Source organism: Pristis pectinata, chromosome 8 (genome assembly GCF_009764475.1).
Source record: "Pristis pectinata isolate sPriPec2 chromosome 8, sPriPec2.1.pri, whole genome shotgun sequence".
NCBI classification, from domain to species: domain Eukaryota; kingdom Metazoa; phylum Chordata; class Chondrichthyes; order Rhinopristiformes; family Pristidae; genus Pristis; species Pristis pectinata.
The window spans coordinates 29,676,543-29,692,365 of NC_067412.1; the positions used below are offsets into that span (position 1 = coordinate 29,676,543).

The following is a 15,823-nucleotide window of genomic DNA, read 5'->3' on the forward strand; positions in this document are numbered from 1 at the left end:
ATTGAAGGCAGAGCTGTAGTCAATAAGCAATAGTCTAACGTAGGTGTCTTTACTATCCAGATGTTCCAGAGCTGAGTGTAGGGCCAGGGACATGGCATCCGCTGTAGACCTGTTTCGCCGATAGGCAAACTGCAATGGGTCCAGGTTGTCTGGTAGGCTGGAGTTGATGCGTGCCATGACCAACCTCTCAAAGCACTTCATGACGGTGGATGTCAGAGCCACTGGTCGATAGTCATTGAGGCATGTTACCTTGCTTTTCTTTGGTACCGGAATGATAATGGTCTTCTTAAAACAGGAGGGAACCTGAGATTGAAGCAGCGAGAGGTTGAATATGTCCGCAAATACTTCTGCCAGCTGATCAGCACAAGATCTGAGCACACGGCCCGGGACACCATCTGGTCCAGGTGCTTTCCTCGTGTTCACTCTCCGGAAGACTGATCACAGGTTCAGTTGCGTTGGTGGCTGTCAGGGTGGATGGTGAAAATCCACTTCCCTTTTGTTCAAAACGCGCATAGAATGCGTTAAGTTCATCAGGAAGGGATGCGCTGTTGTTAGCTATGCAGCCCGACTTGTTGACAGATGACAATAAAGTTGACAGATGGAGTATAATGTGGAGAAATGCGAGGTTATTCACTTTGGCAGGAAGAACAGAAAAGCAGAATATTATTTAGACGGTTTTAGACTATGAGACATTGGTGTTCGGAGAGCTGAGGATTCTTGTACAAGAAGCACAGAAAGTTAGCGTGCAGGTACAGCATGTAACTAAGGGGAATGGAATGCTGGCCTTTACTGGGATGCAGTACAAAAGTGCTGTAATGGTAAAAGGTTTCCCTGAAGCCACATTTGGAGCACATCATACAATTTTAATCTCCTTACTAAATGAAGGATATACTTGATTTGAGGTGGTATGTCAAAGGCTTATTAAATTGATTTCTGGGAATTGGTTGTGGGGAATTTTCTATAAAAAATATTGAGAGACAGAATTTGCAAAAACTAAGACAAGTATGGATTTATTAGAGAAAACTAACATGGATTCGTTAAACGAAACCATGGCTAGTGACAGATGTTTGATAAAATAATAGAGGATTGAAGAGGGAAATGTGGTTGTTGGAAGAACCATTGATTTTCTTGATATAGATGAATAACATGGATCTGTGTGTTGGGCTCACAATTCCAAATTTACAGATGACACAAAACGCAAAAGAATAGGTAACTGCGAGGCAGACAGTGACAGACTTCAAGGAAATATAGACAGACTGGTGGTTAAAGCAGCATGGTAGCAGATGAAATTTAATGATGGGAAATATGTAGTGTTAAGCTGTGGGAGAAAGGTTGACAAGAAATTATAAACTGGAGGGTACAATTTTAAAAGAGCTAACTGGGAACTGAGAATGTACGTGCTTAGTGCATTGAAAGCTTCAAGGCAAGTTGGAAAAGTGGTTAATAAAATGAATGGGGTTCTAAGCTTTATAAACAGTAAAGTAAAAAATTAATGAAGCCAAGTTGAGTCTTTATGAGACACTGGTTTTAGCCACAACTGGAGTATCAAGTCCAATTCTGGACAGCACACTTGAGGAAAGATGTGAAGACTTTGGGAAGGTTGACAGAGCGATGTACCAAAATAATTCCAGGAATAAGAGATTAGTTATGTTAATGGACTGAGGAAGCTATGACTATTTTCTCTTGAGCGGTGGAGGTTGTGAAGAGATCTGTTAGAGGCATTGATAAAATCATGAAGGATACAGATATAGGGAGAGACTGTACTTACAGACAGTAAAGAACTAGGGGACATAGAATGAAGGTGATTGGCAGAAGAACTAAGAATGACTTGCTGGAAAAATTTTACATAGCACTTAAAATATTGGACTCCGAATGGCAAAGATATGCTGCCTCAGAATAGAATGAATTTCACCAAGACTTTGAAAGAACAATGGATTCAGCTTTGCCGATGCCTGCATGTTATGGCAAGGCAGTTAAAAAGCTACTCCCCAGTCATAGTAACATTCTTGGAATGTTGACTTCAGATACAATCACAATACCATGAAAAGGTATTTATTCATTCTTTGTAAATATTATATAGATATCAAAAAGCATATTTTTATAAAATGGAGTGTTTGGAATAGCCAACTTGATAGGGAAACTGGAATGAGAATGACAGCAAGATTTTAACTGCCAGATGAAAATGTTGCTGTTTCAGATCATGCATTTAATTTGCACCCCACCCAATTTACAGCTGAACTGAAGCTAATGTACCATGGAATAGTAGAGCAACAAACACTGACGGATCAAATGACTCTTTAACACTTTCGATTCCTGCCACGCACGCACATACTTCCTACAAACACATCAGTATAATGCTGGTGTTGTGGCTCCATGACTATAAACACCTGCTTTACTGCCACACTGAATGTTGGCCAAGCCAATGTGTCAGATATCTGGTATTTTGGAAATCAAAAACCTGCAGATGTTGGAAATCGGAAATGGACTTAGGGGGTATAGCTTTTGCATTGTATTACAGTAATTTGAATTACAGAAGCTCTGTGGTAGAAGAAAAGTTGTTTCTTTTCCAAGATAAAGGCAAAGAAATTCACCCAGACAATAAATAAATGAAGCGTATCAACACATAGCACATATTTCAAGTTTATTGTATTTTGAAAATATAAAGTACATGTTAAATGTAAAATATTTGCAAAGAAAATAAACAGAAGATCTAGAACACCAGTGGTACCTAGAAGCAGGAGTCAGGATTCACAAAAAAAACATTTGTCCTCCGTAGTTACATGTCTTAATATAAGTAGGTAATAAATAATAAAACAGAATTTTTTCCATTATGGAAAATATAAAGCATTCAATTTTTAATTCAACAGTTAATTAAACATTGTATTCAGATATAGATTGCACTTTTGATTTTCTTTTCAATTGGAGACAACATAGTTTTCTGCTTGATATCTTTACATTTTGCACAATAATGTTGTTTGTACATTTGACGCCTGATTTCTACACAAATTGAAAGTACCGTAAAATTATAAGATTGAGGCTTCAAGTTACAGTTGCTGAAGTTTCAGTATAACCCTTACATGATACTCATAATCTCTTGTTAACAATTCTTTTTGAAAAAAATGCATACGAGGGAATTGCTGACAAATCCTGTAACTTATTGTCCATCTGCAGTTGTCCTGAAAAAGTGCAGTGGTTCACAATATTGAACTTCCTTTTAACAATTTTGATGCAACAACATGGCATACTTGGCTGTTTCAGGGAGCAGTTAAGAAGAACCATGTTGTTTTAGTACTGGAGCATGGACCGGCGATGGGAATAATCTTTGGTGTGCAGCCTTTATAAAGCAGTTGGCAGATCCACGGGTTTAAAAAAAATTACAGCTACCGGAAGCTCACAGCTTGTTCTTATTTTCGAGCTTCATTGAAACACTTTACAGTATTTCCCTCAAATGTCTTGATCAAACAAAGTTCTGACAAATGATCTTTGACCTTAAGCGTTAGCTCTGCCTCCCTTTCCACGGATGATGCCTGATCTGCTGAGTATTGCTAGCATTTTCTGTTTTTATTTCATATTTCCATCATCTGCAGTTTTTTGATTCTCAAATTTTATATGACAACATTTCTAAATCAGAATTAATTTAATTTGTTTGATAACATATTAATTAAAATGACTATTAATTAAATTTATATACATTTAGTCTTTATGATCAATGTACTGAAAATCATTCTTATGTTGACTTCATTATGTGACTTTCTAGGGTTACGTAACCATAATATTCATTGAAATTACACTAGTGTGTGGAGTTAAACTCCACTTTTCAAGATAAAGACTGCAATGCAATTGAAGAATTTCACCAAAGAACATGGTAGTTAGTATTCTTCTTTGTGACTCAATTTAAGGATTGAAATATTAACCCCTTTAAATAAAAATTAGACACATTAGCTAGAGCAGATCTTCAAACTAATAGGATAATGGAAAAGCTGGCTACCATTATTTTAACTGAATTTATAAAAATTGCAGCTTCTGCATACAACTATGAAATTAAGTATTGTTTAAATAAAAACAACACTTCCTTTCTCACTGATTTTCCCAGTGAGTGATTTTAACTTTTGTTTCAGAATTTTTAATGCCAAAATAATTTTGGGATTTCATAACCATGTTCTTGGTCAAGGTTGTACATCTTGATAATATTTCTTCTCGCTGTGGTCTTGGAGGTATCTTGGGTATCAGATTGGCATTAGAATTATTCTCACTTGTGGAAGCTACAGGGATGCTTCTCAATTCTCTCTCTTTCTCATCAGAAAGATTCAGATGTTTGGATGTGCTTTGAGAAGTCCCATTTTGGTTCTTCTCAAACAGTCTCGACATGTGAACAGAGCCTTGAGAACTGTTGAAACCATCTGAACTGCTGTCCTCAGATACATGAGACTTGCCTGAACTTACTGAAGATGCGCTACCATCATCACTCAAGCTTTCTGACCTGCTTTCTGACTGACCTGCGTTGTGAAAGCCTAACTCATTTTCAAACAAGTTTCTATCAGCCAAGCAGTCGATAGATATTGATTTTTGTTTACACAGTCTTTTTCTGGCATCTGTTGTATTGTTGGTTGACAAATAATTGTCAGCATTGTTTAGATCTGCATTACTTGATTGAATATGTGGATTTTTGTCAGGAAGGTTTAGGTTTGGGGTGGAGTTGTATACACTTGTCTTTGTGAGCCGCTGGAATTTTGAATGTGGGTTTCTGTACGGCTGGAGGTAGACTGATGGGACGTATCCAGACTGTCCATCATAACTGTTTGTCAATAAAAAAACAAAAGTTAGCCTTTAAGTTGCTATGCATTCAAAATGTGCAGTGGTAGATTTAATACCTTGTAATTGCTGATACAATATACAGCACAGTTAGAATTTCTCCCAGACTCCAAAAGCCCTGATGCAGTTTCCTATTTAGCTAGGTCTTGATATAATGAAGTTTTTATGAAGACTGAATATTGACACTGAAAACAACATCAATGGGAACTATATTTTTAAAGCATTCATTGGCTATGAAGCACTTTGAGGTATCCTGAATGGGATGATGATAATTTTATTTTTAAGACACTATAAAATAATATAGTCTTGTCATAAATTAAAATCAAATATTTTTGCTGCATTTAGAAGCTACATAACTATTAATTATTTCAAATAAAGTACTTGTAGATTTGATGTAATTCACCATTTATCATTTGACACTATTGGTTAGGGAACAATTGATTAACAAGAAAGTAAGACAAACCTGACAAGCCACCATCCATCCCTGGATTTTTTTAAGACTTCAACCATGACTCCAACATGCATAGATAGTTCATCTTCATTTTTTGCTTCATAGGTTTCAACAGCATAATACTGAGATTCAAAATCTACAGAAGCTAAAAAAATCAAAATTATGTTTTTAATATTTTATGTTAACATTGCTAAATAATTATTTTAAATCTAATGCAAAATTGCTTTCTGCCTTAAATAAGAATAAATAATAGAGATCTTAATTGGCTTTCACTTGTCAGTTATAAAGGTGAAAGGAAAAAATAAGCAAGTTTTGGCAATTTTACACAATTTGCTAGGATGCGATTAATGTGCGTTTCACAGAAATAAATGTTGTTTAATGTCTCCAAATTAGTTTTTAAAAATGTGTCTTAATCTTATACTTTATTTCTGTTTGAAATCAGCACTGAATTCGAAGTCTGGAACTTAATAGTGTAGCTGCTTTCATGGACTTCAAACAGTAGCAAATTATGAAAAAGATAGAAGAGTTGTTTAAGGTTGAGGAAAGGAAATAAAGTGTCTGAGTTAACAAAGTGCACAACTGCAAACTGTCTACCTGCTTGAAATATCATCACAGTAACTTCATTATTAATATGCAAAACAGTGCAAGAAGTTTTCTAGTATAATACATTATGAATTAGAAATTATCAAGAGATTTTGGAGATTATACTGCAGAGAATGAATTTAAGTGACGTTTCTACAAACCTTTAGTATTGATGATTTTTATCCCTAATTGTGCCAGAATTTTTAAAAATCTAATTTCTGTGTTACACGGAGACACAAGGGACTGCAGATGTTGGAATCTGGAGATACTGGAGGAATTGTGTGGGTCAAGCAGGATATACGGAGGGAAATGGATAGTTGACTGGATGGATGAGAAGTATCAACCCAAAACGTCAACTATCCATTTCCCTCCATAGATGCTGCCTGACTCGTTGAGTTCCTCCAGCAACTTGTGTGTTGTTTCTGTGTGACATATCCCATATTCAAGGTGGTGCTTAGACAAACTCAACTTACCATCTACTTCGTTCTCAGATGAGAAAGAGGTGAGAGGCCTTCTGAGATAAGGAGCTGGAAACCAGGCTAACTGCTTCCTTTCATTCTCCACAAGCCACCACCCTACAGAAATAGATTTTGTGGAACTTAGAGCAAGGAATTTTCATGTGAATGTCTGCATCAAACATTTATTGCTATCAATAATGCAGATACTGATAGTGTGGAATTAAACAGAAAATTCTGGAAATACTCTCTACAGATACTTGATCAGCAGAGTGAGACAGGATTAATGGTTCAGGTTCTGATGAATGGTCATTGACCTAAAATGTTAACTCTGTTTCCCCCCCACAAGTGCTGCCTGACCTGCTGAATATTTCCATCATTTCCCAAATGTATTCCCAGAAATTGCCACGTTTCATTATTTGTTTCTGTCTCACTGCACTTAACACAGCCCAGAGTCCGTCAGTAATATTTACTAATGGACTCTTAAGGAACTTTGTACGAAACGCATTCCAATTAAACTGCAGAATCAAGATCTCCCAGCTGAAAAGTTGAACGATTCTCCTCACCCCAAACACAACCAGTGTATCGCAACGGGTCCTCAAATTAACTAATGAATGTATTATTTGCTCCCGTGATGTGACCACATTCACTTCATTCAATAAAGAGAAAGACCGGCTTCGTCTCAAAAATGTACCTGATGGGTTCTTGGTAATAACGTCAACTATTTCATCCTCCAACACTTTAAACGGATTGTTCTTGGTGTCTTTTCCTTCGTAAGTTGCTATGCATTTGTAATTCTCCGAGGCCATTGGTTGCGTGATGGTTTGGACAGGTTTTGCTCCTGTGCGCCTCCATGTACTTTTCCTTCGCTCGACTGCAGATGGCATGACGATAACACTACAGCCAAAGACAGGGAGAGAAAATATTCAAGGTCTATTTCAATATAACCAGACAATTGGTCAATGGGAAATAATCTTTAGAGATTTGATACGGGGACAACTAGATACAAATTTGAGGCTTAACTCCTGGCAACTCTTTGGATAGACTGATTTATCCTTCTGCTCACCTGTCTGAGGGGAAAGAAGGGGCAAGGTCATTGTCGGTAGGGAGGAAGAACTGGACAACATCTTGATCCTCGGAGATTTTAACACTGCATCGCAATAGCTCCGAGCAGTATTTCTCCAGTATGCTCATCCTCAGGACTGATTTACTCACTCGGGTATGTCTTTTTTCCTTTCGGGAAACGTCTGCAAGGTAAGTAGAAGATTTCACACCCTGAACTTAAGACATTGATCCAATAAACAGTGCACTTTTGGTGATAATTACTGAAAAAATTCAGAAGTTGTGGATTGTTTTAAAGTAACGCGAGGCATGTAACGTTTATCTCGAGAATTAAGATTATTTTTATCGTTTTATTAATATTGACCAACAAGGAAAACACAGTTAGTTCAGTCGTTTAGTGTAGGATTTTGAACACAAAGTTTTCTTTCATTTTACCTTGGAATTGTGGTATTATTCGATCAGACTTTTTAATGCGTCCTGCCTCCAACGGGTACTTCTTTACGATCGTTTTCTGTCATTCAAATAGGAATAAAATAGATAAATCCACTCTGCACAATGGAAGTGGTGCCGTTTAAAAGTTACCTAGTTTTGAAATACTTACATGGAGTTTCTTAAACTCGTCAAACGCCCTGTACACGATAACATCATTTCGATCCGACCACAGAACGGAGGCAAGGTAAGTCTGTCAGTGAGTTAAATAAAATGGGTAAGTTATGTACAACGTACCAACATACAACTCATAGAAATGCTAAAGAACACGGGGAAGTAGGAGAATTTTACGTGGTACTTGAATAATATGGTACGGAAATATAATTGAACATTATTGCATCTACATATAAATAGTCATAAAATAGATTACCTTTTGTTTTTTGTGTTGCATTAGTCCAATAACTCGAACGTTGAGCGGAAATCTCTTGTACATTTTTGCTCCCAGTCGGTTGATGCCTCACCAGAGCTCTGAAGAGTTTTCTGTGCTTGTGTCTGGTTACCAAAGTGGGCTCCACTTATAAGGGGCACCTGCTCGGCAGCTGCAATCTTCAAACCACTCCCTCACCATCGTCACGCACTGAAATTTCTGTCCCCTGTCGTTAGCTGGATGGAAATTCCACACTGACGGTAACTACTTCCGTGACCTGCATTGGGAAATGTTTTACATCATAAAATTTCGGGTAGGTTGCAGCTTGCTAAGGAAATAGCCCGGTAGTTGGGAAACCAAAATACAGAGTGGATCAGTGTGAATTTAAGTATCCGAACACTGGAGTAGCAGACACAGCAGTGGTTTGGTTATCCCCCCGCCGGTTAGATTAATTTCCAAGATACTGCAGTGGGCAGGAGTGCGATGCCAGGTGACCTCCGGTATGTACCTGACCCTCTTCCCTCTGCCCGGAGAAGCAGCCAGGTGGTTTTCTGCTCTCGTTGGAGACCTGCACTCTGCCAACCCTACTGCTCTCAGCAACTCTCATTGTGGCATGTGAGTGACGCTTTGCCAGTTACCAACACAAGGCAGCACCGCTGACTTTGTGGCCTTCCCCCATCTTCACAAGAGTGAAAGTCAAACAATGCATTCGGAAATAAAGTTTTCTATAAATGTAGATCTCCCAAGGTAATCGAAGAGCGGTGCAGCTAACTTAGGGGTGGAAAGATTCTTCCAAACTCTGCTTTCACTTAAATCTTATTAATTGTAAACTTCTAATTTTGAGCTCATAATTTAAGGCACTCGATCATGTATCTACACAAGTTAAACATCTTGGCATTTTAAATATATATAACATGCCTTACCTTATACTGTACACTCCACAGGCAGTATCTTCACCTTTATTAGTGTTGACTCTTTAGCTCTGAGACTTAGGACCATCTTTGTTGCCTGTCTCTGAGCACCTCTTCAGCACATCAATATCTTGTTACAGCGAGGTATTCAAATTCCCCATGATATCCATACGTAGGCTCATTGGTAATCTACTATTTATGCGAATAAATTCCTTTTCTAATATACACTTGCCTACAATCCTCATTAATCGTAAGGAATCACGTGCCTTTCCGTAGTCCATTGATTTCGTTGCCTGGATTTTTGTGGATGTGGTCTATTGCTCCACTTGATTTGATACAGTCAGTTTAGAAAAATGACAAGGATTTTTCTTTAATAAGTAAGGAGAACAGCAGAGAACTCTCTTCTGTGCTCCGTCATATGGTGGTCTGGGAAAAGATTCAAGGATGTAGTCAAAGGCTCCTTGAGGAATTACAACAACCCCACTGACCCCTTGGCACCTCAGGCCCACGATCACTCAAAGTGGTGACTGAGCATTCCAGATTGTATTGAGAACCTCAAGGCCATAAATCAGGAGCACACAGAGCCCTTGTGTGTGTGGTGGAAGGAGTGGACCATTTTCAAACTACCCAGCTGCTCGTCACTGCCAACCGCCACCTGCCCCACCTGTGGAAGAATCTGCAGTTCCCACATTGGCCTCACTAGCCACAAAACTGGAATGAAAGTAAGTCATCCACAATCCTGACCATCTGCCAAAGAAGAAGTCAGAACAGGCCTGATGACAGATACATAAAGAATAATTTTCTCCTGTGTTATTTGCCTTATGCTTTTAATTAACAAATCAATTTCAATTAGTTTATCACTAATTCCATGAATTCTGCAAACATTTTCCATGTGAAATATGATCACACCTTTTCAAAATCACCCAATAATTACCTCAGCAATTAACTTCATTGGATTTGTGATCTGCTTCTTGTAATTCCTTGCTGACTGTTCCTGTGGATCTCCATCTGGTTTAGGTCAGTACTAGCAACACCCACTACTGCAGTTCTGCCTGCAGCTGATATGTTACCATTTCTTTATTTTCCTGGTTAATTATTTGCTTTGTTTTGGTTAGTAAAACCATTGGCATTCTCCCGATCCATAGTACAGCATATCATTTGATCCTCATATAATTCAACAGCAATATGGAGAGCAATATTATACAATGCACATAATGAAATTATACATTATACATCTTCAAGTGAAAGGGAAAATAAAAGTAATTGATTCATTATCAACCATTTTACAAAATTGAAATAGCTGTATTAATTTACTTTGATCCATCTTTGGTGAAGTAGGGACACTCAGAGCAGTATTAAACATAAATCATGTGCATTTTCTGTTAATATTACACAGTTACAAATACAACTTTTGTCCATTTTATCTAGTACAGGAAATGAAGACTGTTATAATCTTGCTAAGTTTGGTTCAAATCTAGGTTAAAAAATAGTAAATGTAACTTCTTTATTCATAAAGGGAGACAGAAAGTAGGAAACTGCAGTAAATGAAAATCAAAAATACAACAAAGTGAACTCCACCGGATTACTTCCAACTTCCATACATGGATTTCAGTGGTAAACACAGTTATTGTTTCTCATCCATCGATAGAGAAAAACAAGCAGGCTGGTGTCTCTCTCCCTTCTCTCTCTCTCTCCTTCTTCTTCTTCTGACTTCTTCAACAACGTCATTACGTTCTTTATCTTCTATTGACGTAAGCACGCCCCACACACACATACACACACACTCTCTATCTTAAAGGGACTTTCACTGAGTCCGTAATTTCTGTGACTCTGTTTCAAGTGTGAACCGTGAGTTATTATAGGAACCATGGCTCTTTAGGTCTGAATCGTCATTCAAGCATTTGAAAAGAAGGACAAGAAAAGTCCATTGAGTTGATTCAGAGACCCATTTCTCAGCAGCGATACATCCTGATAAACTATCCCGTTCCCACCCAGTCCAATCGCAGAGATGCTGTCCCTTTGGAGAATGAAAATTAATTGTATGAACCTAGTTCAGGAAAATCCTCTGGGAAATCCCTCTGCAAGACTCTATAATCCAATCAAACAAGCTCCAGAGCTCTTTGTTTACACAAAACTCATCACAGTTACAACATACCTGAAATTTACCTTCTGTTACTGGAATTGGCTGCTTCTCTTAGGCTTTGTCTAGATGCTGGGAAATGGTGTAAGAACCTGATTGTCAGCACGTGAAGACAGCAATGTATCTCTCCAATAACATAATTCTGCATTTGAGCGTTACCCTTAATCTTGCTTCACTCAGCAATTTCAAAGACTGCATCCAATCCCTTCATCATTGCAGAACTTATTCATTTTGTATTCAATAGCCCAAAAGATACAACTGAAACAATATTTGCTTTGCCTAATGTTGTCTCATATGCATACACAGCGCTGGTACCAAGTGGTACCCATGATCTCTTTGCTAATCTAGTTCTTTTATTGGGAGTTTCACAGTGTGCACAGGCTTGAGTTTGGATTCGTCCCTGGATATTGGATATTGTTTGGATATTGGCCACAAATAGCCTATTGCTTAACTTATTAGAACAGAATTCAATTTACTAAGCTACAGACCGTACACAGGAAGGAGTATTTGGGATATTGTCGGGATGGATTTGCTGGCTGCTGCAGGACTGCTGGCATTTTCTGCCACGTTGGAACTCAGTCCATGGCCGCATTTCCGACTTGTGAATTGTTCAGTTCTCGGGAACAGAACTCTGCCATAATCTGGAGAGGACCTGCATAAAAACATTCTACCAAGTAAATGTGACTTTCTGAAAATGAATAAAATATGTTTGTTAAGTGTATTTTTCAAGTGTCTAATTAAGAAAGTTTTAGAAGTTTTAGAACACTACAGCGTAGTACAGGCCCTTCGGCCCACAATGTTGTGCCAACATTTTATCCTGCTCTAAGATCTATCTAACCCTTCTCACCCACATAGCCCCCTATTTTTCTATCATTCATGTGTCTATCTAAGAGTCTCTTAAATGTCCCTAATGTATCTGCCCCCACAACCTCTGCAGGCAGTGCTTTCCACGCACCTACCACCCTCTGTGTAAAAAAAACTTACCCCTGACATCCCCCTCATACCTTCCTCCAATCACCTTAAAATTATGTCCCTTCGTGTTAGCCATTTTCACCCTGGGAAAAAGTCTCTGACTGTCCACTCGATCTATGCCTCCTATCATCTTGTACACCTCTATCAAGTCACATCTCATCCTCCTTCTCTCCAAAGAGAAAAGCCCTAGCTCACTCAACCTATCCTAAAGTTAGGAATCAGTTGATGAACACAGTGACTTTTCACCTTGTAACACAATTCCAAAATGTCATGTTTCCCTTTTTTCTTTCCAAAGTTTAGATGAATATCCTGAATAAATAAATGTCAAAATTTGTGTCTTACTTCTTAAATCCTTTGTAAAGAATTATCTTGATCTGTGAGGATACCAGCTTTAAAACTCTCCACATTTCTTTCAGTGGCCTGCAACCTTCCTTGAGATCATATTTGCTTTTCAGATGATGAGTGCAGGTTAATTTCTCCTCAGTTGTTTAACTTAGCATGTCCAACATTTTCAAATTCAGTCAAAACCTTTGTTGTAAGAGGCAATATTCAACAAACCTGTAGCCTTGGTGTTATGACTGAGTATTGGGAGGACATACATGATATTCCCAAATGCAACTTAGACAGTAGTTAGAATACTCATTTTCATTTCCGTTAGTTAAAAAGCTGTTTAATTTGGTGGCAGCTGCTGAAATTGTGGGTGGCAAACCTATTCAACTGGGTGGACAATAGTTTCTTCATTTTTGTGTGGCAAAAATGTCTTAAAATCTTCAGTCAATGTTGTAAACTCCTTTCTATTTTCTAGGGACCATGATTTTACATTTGGGCAACTTATTGATGACTATAAACTAATATATTCCAACCTTACTCAAAGGTTTATGTGCAAATAAGTAAATCCTTTGAAGAGGGTTTCCCAGGACCATCAACTGGTTTGCAATGGGCACAAATTAATCCCTTTATCATAGGGTACTGAATTGTGATAATGTTATAAATTGAAAGCTGGTTCAACATGCAACCACAAACAACAGACAATTGTAAAATGTAACTACTTAATGATAGTTTCAAAAAGTTATATATCATAAAAGATGTGAGAGATATACTGCAAAGATGGAGAATCACAAATTATTGACTGATGACAGGCTTTATTGTAACCAAGTTCTCTTTAATTAGTGTAATCTACTGTATATCTTAAAGTATGGGAGCTGAGTTTTCAGCAATGATACCTATTACTTAATTAAATTAATTAAATACAAAGGTCTGATTGCAGTTAATTTTTTTCATACCAAGTGATGATAATTTGTACAATGTACTGTATGTTTTGAATCAATTTTCTAGGAAGATTTGTGAAAAGGTTGACAGACCCAAGCATAATAAGTTATCACTGGACAAAGAAATTAAACTTCATTAACCATTAACCAATCCCAAAGCTCTCCTACCAAAATATTAATTTCCTCAACTTCTATGCCTTGGGATCATTCCAAGACTCATCCAGATGTACTTGCAGTTCTAAAGGATCACAAATATTCAGTGTAAGTTTTGTCTTTCTGCAGGTACTCTGAAGATTTCTCAAAGATCACAAGCCAGGAGGTAAAAAATAAACTACTACATGAAAAAGATTTGAAATTAGATTTTTTTGGTGGGAATTACAATCCAAATTCATTTGTAACCTAACTTCATAAGGATTGTCATAAAGTAATGGCATCATATAGTTAAAAGATCAGTTAAACCTCATGTAGCAAAGATTCATTTGAAGCTTTCAAAGTAGTTTTGTTTTTAAAAACTACTATTTTTAGCAGTTAGAGAAGTGTACATTGCAGAAGGCCATAACAACGAACCCTAAGAATCACTGATGGTAACTTAGAAACTTCTGTATTTAACTGTGCAAGTGTTCAAAAGTTGCTCTCAGATCTTCTCAACTCCAATAGTTAATGCTGGCAGTCTCAGCATTATTGCTCACCACAGTTCTTATCCCACACTCTCCCTCTAACAATTGGTGAGTATATAATTCTGCTTTTTGATTGCAAGTGAGGCAATGCTTCTATGATGTTATCAAGGCTGTGCCATAAATGTGGTTGTCAAAACTGAATAGAAAAACAACATCTAAAAAAAACTAAAATCAACAAGGAAATATTTTTTTAAATTTTACAAACTCTCTTGTCCCTTTGAGGCTTTTTGGTAAGGAAGTTCCTGCTATTTTTGGATCTGCCTCCACCAAAAAATATTATTGTTGATCATAGTGGGCATTTACAGTTGAGAATTGCACTCTTCTCCAATGTAGTCAGCAGAAATGAGTGAATTACAAAGTGTTCTTGAAAGCTTTAAGTAGTGAAGAATGACAGCAACAAATGAATTCTTGTGTGATTATGTGAGATGAGAAAAAACAAAAGTGGGTGCATGTGAAATGGAGGAATTGTTCATGAGTGAATGACTTCAGCAGACAAGTCAAAAATATAAACTTTTGATAGCTGATGAAGTGGAGTCAACACTGCGGCAACTTGGGGTAGAAATCTAGCAAAGTACTACTTAGGAAAAACCGGATCTCAGTAACTGCAGTTTATCTACTAGGTGACCGTTTTGTAGAACACCTGCACTCCGTCCATAACTGCGATCTGCATCTCCCCATTGCTAGTCACTTCAACTCCCCCTCCCACTCCATCACAGATATATCAATCCTTGACCTCCTCCACTACCAGGAGAAGTCCAAGCGCAAACCGGAGGAACAGCACCTCATTTTCCCAATCCAGCATCTGCAGTCTTTTGTTTTTCTTTCTGCAGTTTATCTAACATTGATTGTGAAGAATAATCCTCGCCTTAAGACTGTTATGCCTTTAAAGAATGTGTCAAATGACTAACTTGTTTGGGTTGCAATCATGTTTATAGAAAGCTCCAGCGAGGCAGTCTGTGAGTAGCCCTTGAATAAAGGTGACATGTTGTTTTCAGCGACTCATATTCCACTTGGGTGCACACTGAACAAGTGTTGGATATCTGGAATGTGCAGGAGATACTTGTCCCACACTGCCGACGAGAATGGGGTGGCAAACAATCATAGCCTTCTAAGCTGTTACCTGTCAGCAGGGCAAGTCTGGAACTCAAAATCATTTGCAATGAGTTGAAATGTGGGCTCCAGCAGCAAAAAAGGTGCAATGCATGCAACTGAAAAAACAGCCTTCCGCTTGTCATAGCAGTGTACAGTGTGCAGGCAAGTCCCAGACGGACTGTACTGGAAATCTCAGTAGCTATGACAAATTATGGGGGCCTACATTTCATACCTTGAAGGGGTGGAGTGTGTTTTTTTGGGTGAACATCATTTTTGAAATAGAGGGTGAGAGGGAAGATGTTGGAAATGACACTGTCTGAAAATGCAAGAATAGGGCCAGACACTTACACCAAGCCTACCTGTTGAACAGTTCATGCCCTATTTAACAAAGGAGGAGAGAAGTTGGAACACTACTTCAAATAAAACCATCAGAAAGAAGTAAAGGTTCTTCAGAAGTCAGGGGAGATGAACTGATTCTGGAAAAACCTACTGTGGCATTGTAATTTCTGTGCTTTTTAGATTGCACACTGAGAGATGGAATTGTG

General features: G+C 37.9%; 1 protein-coding gene across 1 annotated transcript; it reads right to left on the reverse strand.

The window, feature by feature from the left end:
- Window positions 1–2,645: 2,645 nt before the first annotated feature.
- Window positions 2,646–8,394, reverse strand: LOC127573490 (NADPH oxidase organizer 1-like). Its single transcript, XM_052021765.1, has 8 exons — window positions 8,222–8,394; window positions 7,964–8,044; window positions 7,798–7,873; window positions 7,367–7,547; window positions 6,995–7,197; window positions 6,319–6,420; window positions 5,276–5,408; window positions 2,646–4,795 (listed from the first exon to the last, which is right to left on the reverse strand). Exons 1-8 carry the CDS (start codon window positions 8,282–8,284, stop codon window positions 4,078–4,080), a joined length of 1,557 nt encoding a protein of 518 aa, XP_051877725.1. The 5' UTR covers window positions 8,285–8,394; the 3' UTR covers window positions 2,646–4,077.
- Between the last annotated feature and the right edge of the window lie 7,429 nt (window positions 8,395–15,823).

Coding starts and splice junctions, on each gene's coding strand:
- LOC127573490 (XM_052021765.1), bottom strand. CDS start 8,284: ATGTACAAGAGATTTCCGCTCAACGTTCGAGTTATTGGACTAATGCAA. Junction 7,548..7,797: donor AATAATACCACAATTCCAAG/GTAAAATGAAAG, acceptor CTTACCTTGCAG/ACGTTTCCCGAAAGGAAAAA. Junction 6,421..6,994: donor TATTACCAAGAACCCATCAG/GTACATTTTTGA, acceptor CTATTTCTGTAG/GGTGGTGGCTTGTGGAGAAT.